This window comes from Heptranchias perlo, chromosome 4 (assembly GCF_035084215.1).
Source record: "Heptranchias perlo isolate sHepPer1 chromosome 4, sHepPer1.hap1, whole genome shotgun sequence".
NCBI classification, from domain to species: domain Eukaryota; kingdom Metazoa; phylum Chordata; class Chondrichthyes; order Hexanchiformes; family Hexanchidae; genus Heptranchias; species Heptranchias perlo.
The window spans coordinates 21,258,778-21,271,297 of NC_090328.1; the positions used below are offsets into that span (position 1 = coordinate 21,258,778).

The following is a 12,520-nucleotide window of genomic DNA, read 5'->3' on the forward strand; positions in this document are numbered from 1 at the left end:
CAGCAATAACCCAGCACACAGATATTTCCTGGCAACTGACCCAGTCACTGGAGATCTGTACATCTCAGATACCAACACTCGGAGAATCTATCATCCAAAGTCACTGATTGGTGCTAAAGAGCTGACAGCTAACTCCGAAGTGGTAGCAGGAACAGGAGAACAATGTCTGCCGTTTGATGAAGCTCGATGTGGAGATGGAGGCAAAGCTGTAGAAGCTTCACTAATGAGTCCTAAAGGTACGTTACACACAACAACAACTTGCATGCATATAGCACCTTTAACATAGTAAAACGTCCCAAGGCGCTTCACAGGCATGTAATCAGACAAAACTTGACACCTAGCCACATATGTAGATGCGGTGGTGGTGCCTGAGGACTGGAGAATTGCAAATGTTACACCCTTGTTCAAAAAATGGTGTAATGATAAACCCAGCAACTATAGGCCAGTCAGTTTAACCTCAGTGGTGGGGAGACTTTTAGAAATGATAATCTGGGACAGAATTAACAGTCACTTAGACAAGTGTGGATTGATTAGGGAAAGCCAGCATGGATTTTTGGAAGGCGAATCATGTTTAACTAACCTGAGAGTTTTTTGATAATGTAACAGAGAGGGTAGATGTGGACAATGCAGTTGATGTGGTGTACATGGACTTTCAAAAGGCATTTGATAAAGTGCCGCATGGTAGGCTTGTCATCAAGATTGCGGCCCATGGAATAAAGGGGGCAGTAGCAACATGGATACAGAATTGGCTAAGGGACAGGAAACAGAGAGCAGTGGTGAATGGTTGTTTTTCGGACTGGAGGGAGGTGAACAGTGGTGTTCCCCAGGGGTCGGTGCTGGGACCACTGCTTTTCTTGATATATATTAATGACATGGAGTTGGGTGTACAGGGCACAATTTCAAAATTTGCAGATGACACAAAACTTGGAAGGGTGGTAAACAGTGAGAGGATTGTGATAGACTTCAAGTGGATATAGACAAGCTGTGGCATGGACGGACATGTGGTAGATGAAATTTAATGCAGAAAAATGTGAAGTGATACATTTTGATAGGAAGAACGAGGAGAGGCAATATAAACTAGAGGGCACAATTCTAAAAGGGGTACAGGAACAGACAGATCTGGGGGTCTATGTGCACAAATTGTTGAAGGTGGCAGGGCAGGTTGAGAAAGTGGTTAAAAAAGCAAACAGGATCCTGGGCTTTATAAATAGAGGCATAGAGTACATAAGTATGGAAGTCATGATGAACCTTTATGGAACACTGGTTTGGCCACAACTGGAGTATTGTGTCTAGTTCTGGGTACTGCACTTTAGGAAAGATGTGAAGGCCTGAGAGAGGGTGCAGAAGAGATTTACTATAATGATTCCAGAGATGAAGGACTTTAGTTCTCTGCATAGATGGGAGATGCTGGAGTTGTTCTCTTTGGAACAGAAACAGTTGTGAGGAGATTTGATAGAGGTATTCAATATCATGAAGGGTCTAGACAAAGTAGATAGAGAGAAACTGGTCCCATTGGCTGAAGGGTCACGAACCAGAGGACATAGATTTAAGGTGATTGGCAAAAGAACCAAAGGTGACATGAGGATAAACTTTTTTACACAGCGAATGGTTAGGATCTGGAATGCACTGCCTGAGGGGGTGGTGGAGGCAGATTCAATCATGGCCTTCAAAAAGGAACTGGATAAGACTTGAAAGGAAAAAAATTTGCAGGGCTACGAGGATAGGGCGGGGGAGTGGGTCTAGCTGGATTACTCTTGCATAGAGCCGGCGCTGACTCGATGGGCTGAATGGCCTCCTTCCGTGCTGCAACCTTTTTATGATTCTATCGGGAAATATTAGGACAGGTGACCCGAAGCTTGGTCAAAGAGCTGGGGTTTTAAGGAGCGTCTTAAAGGAGGAGGGAGAGACACAGAGGTTTAGGGAGGGAATGTGCATATACACGCACACACACACACACACACACACACACACACACGTACCCAAGTAGGTACCAGAGTAGTGATCACTTGAAACACACGCGCTGAGCTCTTACAATTTAGAATGGAGAGTGTCAGAAGTTGAAAAGATTTGTTTTAAACAGAAGCAGTTTTTGAGGCATTAAATTTTCAAATCAAGAACGCCAGTTTTTATGCGTTTGCCTATATTTTCACTCAAATCTCAAACAGACAAACCAGTCATGTTGCTGTGTTATAATGAGTTCCATACTGTAGTGAACGTCCCATAACATGAAAGAGTCAGGAGTCACAGTGGGAGTAGCCTTATAACAAAGACAGTGCGATAAATGAGAGCCTAATAATGAGGGTACTGTGTATTTCCACATTAGCACCCTGAGACCCTGTGTCACAAGTGAATCTTTTAATTGGATAGAATACAATTTTCATATCAGCATTCTGGGACCTTCAGCGTGATGCTAGCAAACTCAGGGAGAGGCTCCGAACATTGAACAGGCTATTATATACAGGGAGATTCAAGGGAATACCCAGTACATCAGAAAACTTTTATTTGCCAGTATGTCTGTAATTCATAAATCTTGTATGTGGGATAATTGGAGGTTCCTGTTAAATGCAGAGAAAGCCAGCTACAGCACTGAGCAGAGATCACTTTTTGACTTCTCTTCCTCCTCCGGCCTGATTCGATCTGTTGCGATTCGGCACCGCTTAATTTAGCAGCATCAATACTTGGTGCAGCAGTCATAAAAATCTTGATTATAGAGAGCCAGCTGAAAGCCGAGTCTCTTTGTCCCCGTTTTGAGGTCTGTCATTGTCACAATGATTTTCATTTCTTGATAACAGGAATTGCCATCGACAAGAATGGTTTGATGTATTTTGTGGATGGAACCATGATCAGAAAGGTGGATCAGAATGGAATAATATCCACCCTGCTAGGTTCCAATGACCTCACATCGGCTCGACCCTTGACCTGTGACACCACCATGCATATAAGCCAGGTATGGTTCTGTTCCCAGCTTTAGTAAAAAGAGTCAGCATTTAAACAGGGAAAATACAGAAAACAGTGTTTGACCAATACACTGAATATAGGACTGAAAAGGCTTTTCCCAAAGAACTGGAAATGAAGAAAGAACTTGCATTTATATAGTGTCTTTCATATCGATTAGTACACAACAAGGTCCCGCAAACAACATATGAGATGAATGACCAATTAAGCTGTTTGTGCCAGTGTTGGTTGAATTTTAGGCAAAATACTGAGAGAAGTCCCCTGTTCTTCTTCAAATAATGCCATGGGGTCTTTTACGTCCATCTGAACGGAGCCTCTGTTTAACCTTCCATCCGAAAGACGGCACCTCCAACAATACAACACTCCCCTAGTGCTGCCCTGAACTGTCACCTTAGATTATGTACTCAAAGTCCTAGTGGTCAATTTTAATTTGGCAAAATTGGCTTTAAAGGCCTCAAAGTAGGATCGGTCAACTTAGCATCCCATTAACCCCAACGATAGACCCCCTACCATTTTTATAGGGGCCTACTGCTGGGTGGCCAAAGCGCTTGCCTGTTTCAGGTGGGAGGCCCATATTAATATGCAAATTCTAGGCCCTATGATGTACATAGGACCACCTCCCCACCCCGCCCCACCATTGCCATTTCAGCATAGAACCGGTGTGTGCCACTCACTCCAGTTCAACTAGCAATAAAGCAGAAGAGGCCCTGGCAAAGTAAGTTTTCAATTATTTTTGCGGGGCCAGGAGGAGGATGAAAGCATCTCCGGGCTCCACAAAAATCATCTGGGCTTCACGATCGCCAGATAATGTCAGCTGCATCAGGATGCCCATTTGGCGCGTGCAGCTCGCTGGTTCTCTTTAAATGAGATCCAGTTCTCAAAATGGCACCGACCTCTTCGCTGCCAACGCACTCCACTGGTCAGCTGTCCATAAGGTCAAATTGACCCGGAGTGTTGCTTGAACCCACAACCTTCTAACTCAGAGGTGAGAGTTCCGCCAACTGAGTCCAGGTTGACAAGGACTGTCATGACTGTTGAAGTTATCTTACAGACAACTCCCACAACATGAACAGTAGGTGTTAATCTACCGTAAATTGTAAATAAACTGTAGCAACCATTCTCCAGGAGAAATGGCAGCTTCCTTATCGTATTCAGAGATCCTTTAAATGAGAGAGCAGAATAGTCTTGAATTATTACCTGCAAAACTGGTCTGTTAAAGAAGAAAGGAATGTTTGAGAACTAAATGCTAAAAAATGAATTATTAGATCATTTGAGTGAAGCAATTTTGAAATAAGAATAGACAGTACACATTTATATTTTAAAAACTGTAAATGCTAAAAGCCTGAATTAAAAACAGGACATGCTGGAAATGCACGTTTAGTCTGGCAGCATCTGGACACATGTTTTTGTATTCTTCATCCTATAACCTGTTCTATAACCTGCCCTTTCACCTGTGCATCTGGAGCATTTTCTGTTTTTCTTTTCTTTTCAAACGTATAGCTGTAGCCCCACCTTCTGGTAAATCAGTATAACTCATGCCACACATTTGATTCGCCCAACAATTTCTCTCCTATTTTGTTAGAAGAGAATAGTTTTGCTCTGTTAAGTAATGGTGAAAATTGAATCCAAATATGGTTTCATGCCCTCAGACCATTGGTTTTCTAATCTTGGCCTTGTTGGGAGCCCGGCCACATGACTTCCGGCACTATTAAAACTTAGTTTAGACCTGGTATATTTAAGCGTACCTCTTTTGTGACGATATTACCACATGCATGTTCTACTTATATGCCTTCACTCATAGCTCCCTCAAATCAATTCATGACAATACATTTGAACAAAACTATCTGATTCACTGGTTCTCAAACGTTTTGGCCCCATCAAAAAAAATTCAGTTTCCTTTAGCCATGGGTACTGTATTGGTGTCTGCAAAAAAATTCTCTCCCCCCATCACTTCTGTTTATCTTCCTCTCCTCCTTCACTTCTGTTTCATGCTCCCTCTCACTTCTACCTCTTCTCCCTCACTTCCTTCTCTCTCTTCCACTTTTGTTTCACTTCTGTTTGTCCCTCCCTCCTTCATTTCTGTTTGTCTCTTTCCGCTACATCACTTCTGTTTCTCTTGCTTATTCTTCACATCTGTTTCTCCCTCCTCTTTTGCTTTTGTTCTTTCTCCTCTTCCACTCTTCCTTTCTGCCCCTCCGTTTCTGTTTCACTGTCTCTCCGTTCCCTCACTTTACCTTCTCCCTTCCCTCACTTTACATCTCCCACTTCTCCACTTTGTCTCTCTTGTCCCTCACTTATGTCTCTTTCTCGGTCTCTCTGCTTCACTGGTTTTATTCTTTATATTTTTTCACTTTCCATTTTTCTCCTCTTTCTTACTTCTTTCTCCATTTTTGCCCCTACCTCCTGCAGAATTGGAGCTACCACATGGGGAGAATTTGGGAAGCAATATTGGGAAAATAAGGGACATAAAGAACTTTAAAAGGAGCCGGGGAGCGGGACTTTAAATGGAGCTGGGAAAAGGAACTTTAAAAGGAGCCGGGGAGCCCGCTGCTGAAATAATAATTGACAGTGGGCTCGTGCTAAATATTGGTTGGGGCTTTCCTCACCATCCCAGGCAGTGGAGGGGAGGTCATGAAATCCCCCCTAAAATACTTGCTTCTGCAATCCATAGAGAGAACTGTTCATTTTTAATAACGGTGCCCCACCGTGGGAACACCTCACCTGCCCTCTCTTCTGGTTGAAATTGAACAGTATGATATCAGTAACAAGTGCATTAAGGTCCGTGTGAAATTCCTTTAACTACCATGTTAACAGTGGTGTCAAATTGCCTTCATCAAAATAGCAAACAGAGGAATTTCATGCAAACCACTTTGGTGCATTTGTTTTCAATTTACACAATTTCAGCCTCTTGCTTCTCTCCCAGCAAATGCTACTCTCTTAGTGTAAAATATTGGGACAAGGCTGTGTTTGTTTTATGTCGTTCAGTGGCAGATTGTAGCCAGAGCTGCAGAAAGAATCACTTAGATCCTGCGATAGATGTAAGTTTACGCGTTTCCTTGGAGAGTAATGCAATGCTTCAGATTACATCGTAAATTGCAAAAGTGAAGTGTTTCTTTTACAGTTTAAGGTGCACTTAATATCTTGTAGAAATGTACGCTTGTCTTTCGAAAGAAAATTTATAGTAAAGACCAATAAAATGCAATGGGTTTACCAGCATATGCTCAGATCCGTTCAGAGCTTTCATTTATTGATCAAGATTTATAAAATAAAATCAGCCATTCTACTGTGGTTAAAGTAAACCTACACCTTCTACTGACCTCTGTTGCAAAGTGTGTATGTGTGGACATCGGGTAGGAGAGAATTGGGTATGGCTGCGATGCCTCTTTCGGTCCAATAGCCATCACTCGCAGTACTGTTAACTGTTTGCTAACTTTGCACTGTTACTTTCATGTGCTTGATTTTCCGGTTTAGAAAGGAGAGGGCAGGAGCATTTTTCTTTCTCTCTTCCTTCTGTTCCCGTGAATTGAGCGCATTAAATCGACAGTACAGTATCAAGAAATTGTTCACGGAACTGTGAGTGTTGGCCGTGCTTCGTTCACTCTCTGTGCTTGTGCACCAGAAATGTCTCCCAGGCAAAGTAAGAGAGGGGTGATGATGCATGTAAAACAGTACACAGCGTGATTCGGTGCCTCAGGAGAGGAGGGCTACAAATTGGATGGGCAAAAAGTAATATGGTGCCTTCAGGTAACAATTCCTCCAGTCGCTGTGTGTAGCGACACGGGTGAACATTTCCTGTAGCAGTACCATAAACCTGCTAAAAGAACACTCTTATTACATAGAATGTACAGCACAGAAACAGGCCATTCAGCCCAACAGGTCCATACCGGTGTTTATGCTCCACACGAGCCTCCTCCCACCCTTCTTCATCTAACCCCATCAACATATCCTTCTGTTCCTTTCTCCCTCATGTGTTTATCTAACTTCCCCTTAAATGCAACTATGCTAATCACCTCAACTACCCCTTGTGGTAGCGAGTTCCACATTCTAACCACTCTTTGGGTAAAGAAGTTTCTCGTGAATTCCCTGTTGGATTTATTAGCGATTATCTTACATTTATGGCCCCTGGTTCTGATCGCCCCTGCAAGTGGAAACCTCTTCTCTACGTCTACCTTATCAAACCCTTTCAGGTCTTTTCTTTTCTCTGGAAAAGAGACCCAGCCTGTTCAGTCTTTCCTGACAGGTCTAACCTCTCAGTTCTGGTATCACCCTGGTAAATCTTTTTTGCATCTTCTCCAGTCCCTCTTTATCTTTTTTATAAAGGGAGACCAGAACTGTTCACAATACTCCAAATGTGGTCCAACCTAGGTTCTATACAAGTTTAACATAATTTCCCTGTTTTTCAATTCTGTCCCTCTAGAACTGAACCCCAGTGCTTGGTTTGGTTTTTTTGTTTATGGCCTTATTAACCTGCGTCATTACTTTAAGTGATTTGTGTATCATTTCATGAGAAATACGAGGAATCTTCATGAATATATGTTTATGATGTTGCTACACACGACGGGAAGAATTCTGACCCCTGCCCTTCTGTGAAGTTTAGAGTCTTAAAAACAAGTGTGTTTCCAATGTCAGGTCCGCTTGGAATGGCCAACAGACCTCGCCATCAACCCAATGGACAACTCGCTTTATGTGCTGGACAACAACATTGTGCTGCAGATCACAGAGAATCATCAGGTACGCATCGCAGCTGGTCGGCCCATGCACTGCCAGGTACCGGGTGTCGAGTACTCTCTGGGAAAACGAGCGGTCCACACAGCGCTCGAATCGGCCAGCGCCATCTCGGTGTCATACAGCGGCGTCCTCTACATCGCAGAAACGGATGAAAAGAAAATAAACCGAGTGAGGCAGATAACCACGGACGGAGAGATCTCACTCCTTGCCGGTGCGCCCTCAGACTGCGACTGCAAGAACGATGTCAGCTGTGACTGTTACCAGTCTGGCGACGGCTATGCCAAAGATGCCAAGCTCAACTCTCCGTCCTCCCTGGCCGTCTCCCCTGATGGCACGCTGTACATTGCCGACATGGGTAATATTCGTATTCGGGCAGCCTCCAAGAACAGGCCAGTGTTGACATCGGTGAATTTTTACAAGGTGGCATCCCCTTCGGAGCAGGAACTGTACATCTTTGACATCAATGGCACGCACCAGTATACCAAGAGCCTGATCACAAATGACTACCTCTACAACTTCAGCTATAGCAACGAAAACGACATCACAGCCGTGACAGACAACAACGGAAACACCCTGCGGATCCGAAGGGATCCCAATCGCATGCCGGTGCGAATCGTGTCTCCAGATAACCAGGTGATATGGCTGACCATTGGGACCAATGGAGGATTGAAAGGGATGACAGCCCAGGGTCAAGAGCTGGTTTTACTCACCTACCACAGCTATAGTGGGCTCTTGGCAACAAAAAGCGACAAGACTGGCTGGACTACCTTCTTTGAGTAAGACTCTTTTTATGTTCTTGTAAAACAAAAAAAAAAGTAGAGCTTGGAATTATTTTTTGTTTGTGGAAGTATTTATTTTATAAGATGTATAGATTGTAAGATTTATCCTTGTTAGCTTGGTATGAATTTTCTATGTTGCTAAGTTTAATGTATTGTAAGCGGATTTTGATGTTGACTTCTGTTTGAGATATTTCCCCCCTTTCCCATCATTTTCTTCCCTATTCCCCCTCCATTCTCTCTCCTGCGCTCCTGAAAGTGGGGATTCTTATTAGAGCAGAGTTCCAATCCGCCGGTAGCCATCCCACTCCTTATGTGTGAGTGTGGACAGTTTTCCACTTCTGTGCTTGCCAGCTCACAATTTTCCACCTTTAATGTGTGGAAAATGACAGTCTCGTGAGCAGGGAAACAGAAAACCCCGACCTGAGCATCAGCAGGCTTCAGCTATAGGTACATCACACTCAAGCTCAACTCTGTGCCCTCATCAACGTGTGCACCCTTTGCAGCAGGAGTTAGTAAACAGCAATGATTTTCCTTCCCTATTCCCATGATACTAAGGTCAATTATAGCGCCCAAACGCCTACCTCCCCTGAGACTAGCTAACTCACATAAACCAGGGAAAGAACTGGAGATTTTCCTAATATGGCTCATTAACACACGTAGAAACAGGGGTATGCCATTTGGCCCATTGACCCTTATGATTAGCTGTGAACAGAGCCACAGGAGAATTGCGGGCAGTTACCCTCGTTCAGCACTCCCAGTACTTGTGCAAGGATCAAATTCCCACACGTATTCTCTCACACAATTGAAGGGGTTGGGTTCTACTTTTGGTGAGACAGACTTTGCAGACCTTACTCATTACCAATGCAGCTCGTCGCTAACATTTTCTGTAACTTAAAGGAGATATTTTCTGTGTTTACATACCACATATGTACGTCTTTTTCCAGTAGGTTTTTATGTTTCAGTTTTCTATTCCACCTGAGTATATAGTTTTCAAAAATGTCCTCTCTCAATGTTTGCCAGAGCAACCAGTGCTTGTGAAAACTTGAGGAACCACCAAGACCCATTAGACCAGTCATGGAGGACATGAGCACAAAATTGCCAGACCTGAAGCAAGACTGGAAATCACCAGAAATGTTCATCCCCTAGAATGTTACATATGTAGAATATATTCTCATTGATGCAATTTGTGCTATGTTGATCAATTCATTTACAGATGATAAATACTTGGCTATGACAGGAACTGAAAGTTGTACATTTACATGTAGACACAGATGGACAAATAATCTGTGAAACGCCATGTCCCTGCCCTGTTCAGATTGCAGAGATATCGATGGTGAAATTGGTCTTTGGCAGTAGCGGGTAACAGGCCATAGCTGATCATCCACCCTGACCACTTTAATGTTCCATTGAAGACCCATTTCACTTCCCAACACCGGTACACTGTTTATTGTAAGGGGGTTGGAGTACAAGAGTAAAGAAGTCTTGCTACATTTGTACAGGGCTTTGGTGAGACCTTTCCTGGAGTACTGTGTACAGTTTTGGTCTCCTTATCTAAGAAAGGATATACTTGCCTTGGAGGCGGTCCAACAAATGTTGACTAGATTGATTCCTAGGATGAGAGGGTTGTCCTATGAGGAGAGATTGAGTAGAATGGGCCTATATTCTCTGGCGTTTAGAAAAATGAGTGGTGATCTCATTGAAACATATAAGATTCTGAGGGAGCTTGACAATGTAGATGCTGAGAGGTTGTTTCCCCCTGGCTGGAGATTCTAGAACTAGGGGGCATCGTCTCAGGATAAGGGGTTGGACATTTAAGACTGAAATGAGGAGGAATTTCTTCACTCAGAAGGTTGTGAATCTTTGGAATTCTGTACCCCGGATCGCTGCGGATGCTCAGTCGTTGAGTATATTCAAGGCTGAGATCGATAGATTTTTGGACTCGAGGGGAATCAAGGGAAATGGGGATCAGACGGGAAAGTGGAGTTAGAAACATAGAAAAAATTACAGCACAGAAGGAGGCCATTCGGCCCATCGTGTCTGTGCTGGTTGAAAAAGAGCTACCCAGCCGAATCCCACTTTCCAGCACTTGGTCCATTGCCTTGTAGGTTATGGTACTTCAAATGCATCTCCAAGTACTTTTTAAATGTGATGAGGGTTTCTGCCTCTACCACCCTTTCAGGTAGTGAGTTCCAAACACCTACACCCTCTGGATGAAAAAAAATTTCCTCAGCTCCCCTCTAATCCTTCTACCAATTACTTTAAATCTATTCCCCCTGGTTATTGACCTCTCTGCTAAGGGAAATAGGTCCTTCCTGTCCACTCTGTCTAGGCCCCTCATAATTTTATACACCTCAATTAAATCACCCTCAGCCTCCTCTGTTCCAAAGAAAACAACCCCAGCCTATCCAATCTTTCCTCATAGCTAAAATTCTCCAGTCCTGGCAACATCCTCAAAAATCTCCTCTGTAACCTCTCCAGTGCAGTCACATCTTTCCTGTAATGTGGTGACCAGAACTGTAAGCAGTACTCAAGCTGTGGCCTAACTAGTGTTTTATACAGTTCTAGCATAACCTCCCTGTTCTTATATTCTATGCCTCGGCAAATAAAGGAAAGTATCCATATACCTTCTTAACCTCCAATCTACCTGCCCTGCTACCTCCAGGGATCTGTGCTACCTGTCCTGCTACCTTCAGGGATCTGATGACATGTACTCCAAGTCCCCTCTCTTCCTCTACACCTCTCAGTATCCTCCCATTTATTGTGTATTCCCTTGCCTTGTTTGACCCCCCCAAATGCATTACCTCACACTTCTCCGGATTTGCCACTTTTCTGCCCACCTGACCAGTCCATTGATATCTTCCTGCAGTCTATAGCTTTCCTCCTCACTCTCTACAACGTGGCCAATTTTTGTATCATCTGCAAACTTGTTAATCATGCCCCTTACATTTAAGTCTAAATCATTAATATATACCACAAAAAGCAAGAGACCTAGTACTGAGCCCTGCAGAACCGCACTGGAAGCAACCTTCCAGACACAAAAACACCCGTCGACCATTAACCTTTGCTTCCTGCCACTGAGTCAATTTTGGATTCAATTTGCCACTTTCCCTTTGACCCCCATGGGCTTTTACTTTTTTGATCAGTCTGCCATGTGGAACCTTGTCAAAAGCCTTGCTAAAATCCATGTAGACGACATCAAATGTACGACCCTCAACGACCATCCTTGTTACCTGCTCAAAAAATTCAATCAAGTTAGTCCAGTCACGACCTTCCCTTAACAAATCTATGTTGACTGTCCTTGATTAATCCGTGCCTTTCTAAATGACGGTTTATACTGTCCCTCAGAATTGATTCCAATAATTTGCCCACTTAGTTTAGACTGACTGGCCTATAATTACTCGGTCTATCCTTTTCTTCCTTTTTAAACAACGATACAGAGTTAGCAATCCTCTGGCACTGTGCCTCTAGCCAAGCTGTTCCAGTAAAACTACAACACTGGCATCTACCCGACAATGTGGAAAATTGCCCAGGTATGTCCTGTCCACAAAAAGCAGGACAAATCCAATCCGGCCAATTACCGCCCCATCAATCTACTCTCAATCATCAGCAAAGTGATGGTAGGTGTCGTCAACAATGCTATCAAGCGGCACTTACTCACCAATAACCTGCTCACCGATGCTCAGTTTGGGTTCCGCCAGGACCACTCGACTCCAGACCTCATTACAGCCTTGGTCCAAACATGGACAAAAGAGCTGAATTCCAGAGTTGAGGTGAGAGTGACTGCCCTTGACATCAAGGCAGCATTTGATCGAATGTGGCACCAAGGAGCCCTAGTAAAATTGAAGTCAATGGGAATCGGGGAGAACACTCCAGTGGCTGGAGTCATACCTTGCACAAAGGAAGATGGTAGTGGTTGTTGCAGGCCAATCATCTCAGCCCCAGGACATTGCTACAGGAGTTCCTCAGGAGAGAGTCCTTGGCCCAACCATCTTCAGCTGCTTCATCAATGACCTTCCCTCCATCATAAGGTCAAAAATGGGGATGTTCGGTGATGATTG

At 43.7% G+C, this 12,520-nt stretch overlaps 1 protein-coding gene across 9 annotated transcripts in view; it reads left to right on the plus strand.

Moving 5' to 3' along the window:
- Positions 1–12,520, plus strand: part of LOC137320757 (teneurin-3) — a 736,578-nt gene that overhangs the window by 696,297 nt on the left and 27,761 nt on the right. For all 9 annotated transcript variants that reach the window (XM_067982528.1, XM_067982531.1, XM_067982534.1 and 6 more), the window contains 3 exons: positions 4–236; positions 2,793–2,947; positions 7,585–8,459. In XM_067982528.1, coding sequence (XP_067838629.1) covers positions 4–236; positions 2,793–2,947; positions 7,585–8,459 — 1,263 coding nt within the window. The remainder of the gene's footprint in view (positions 1–3; positions 237–2,792; positions 2,948–7,584; positions 8,460–12,520) is intronic.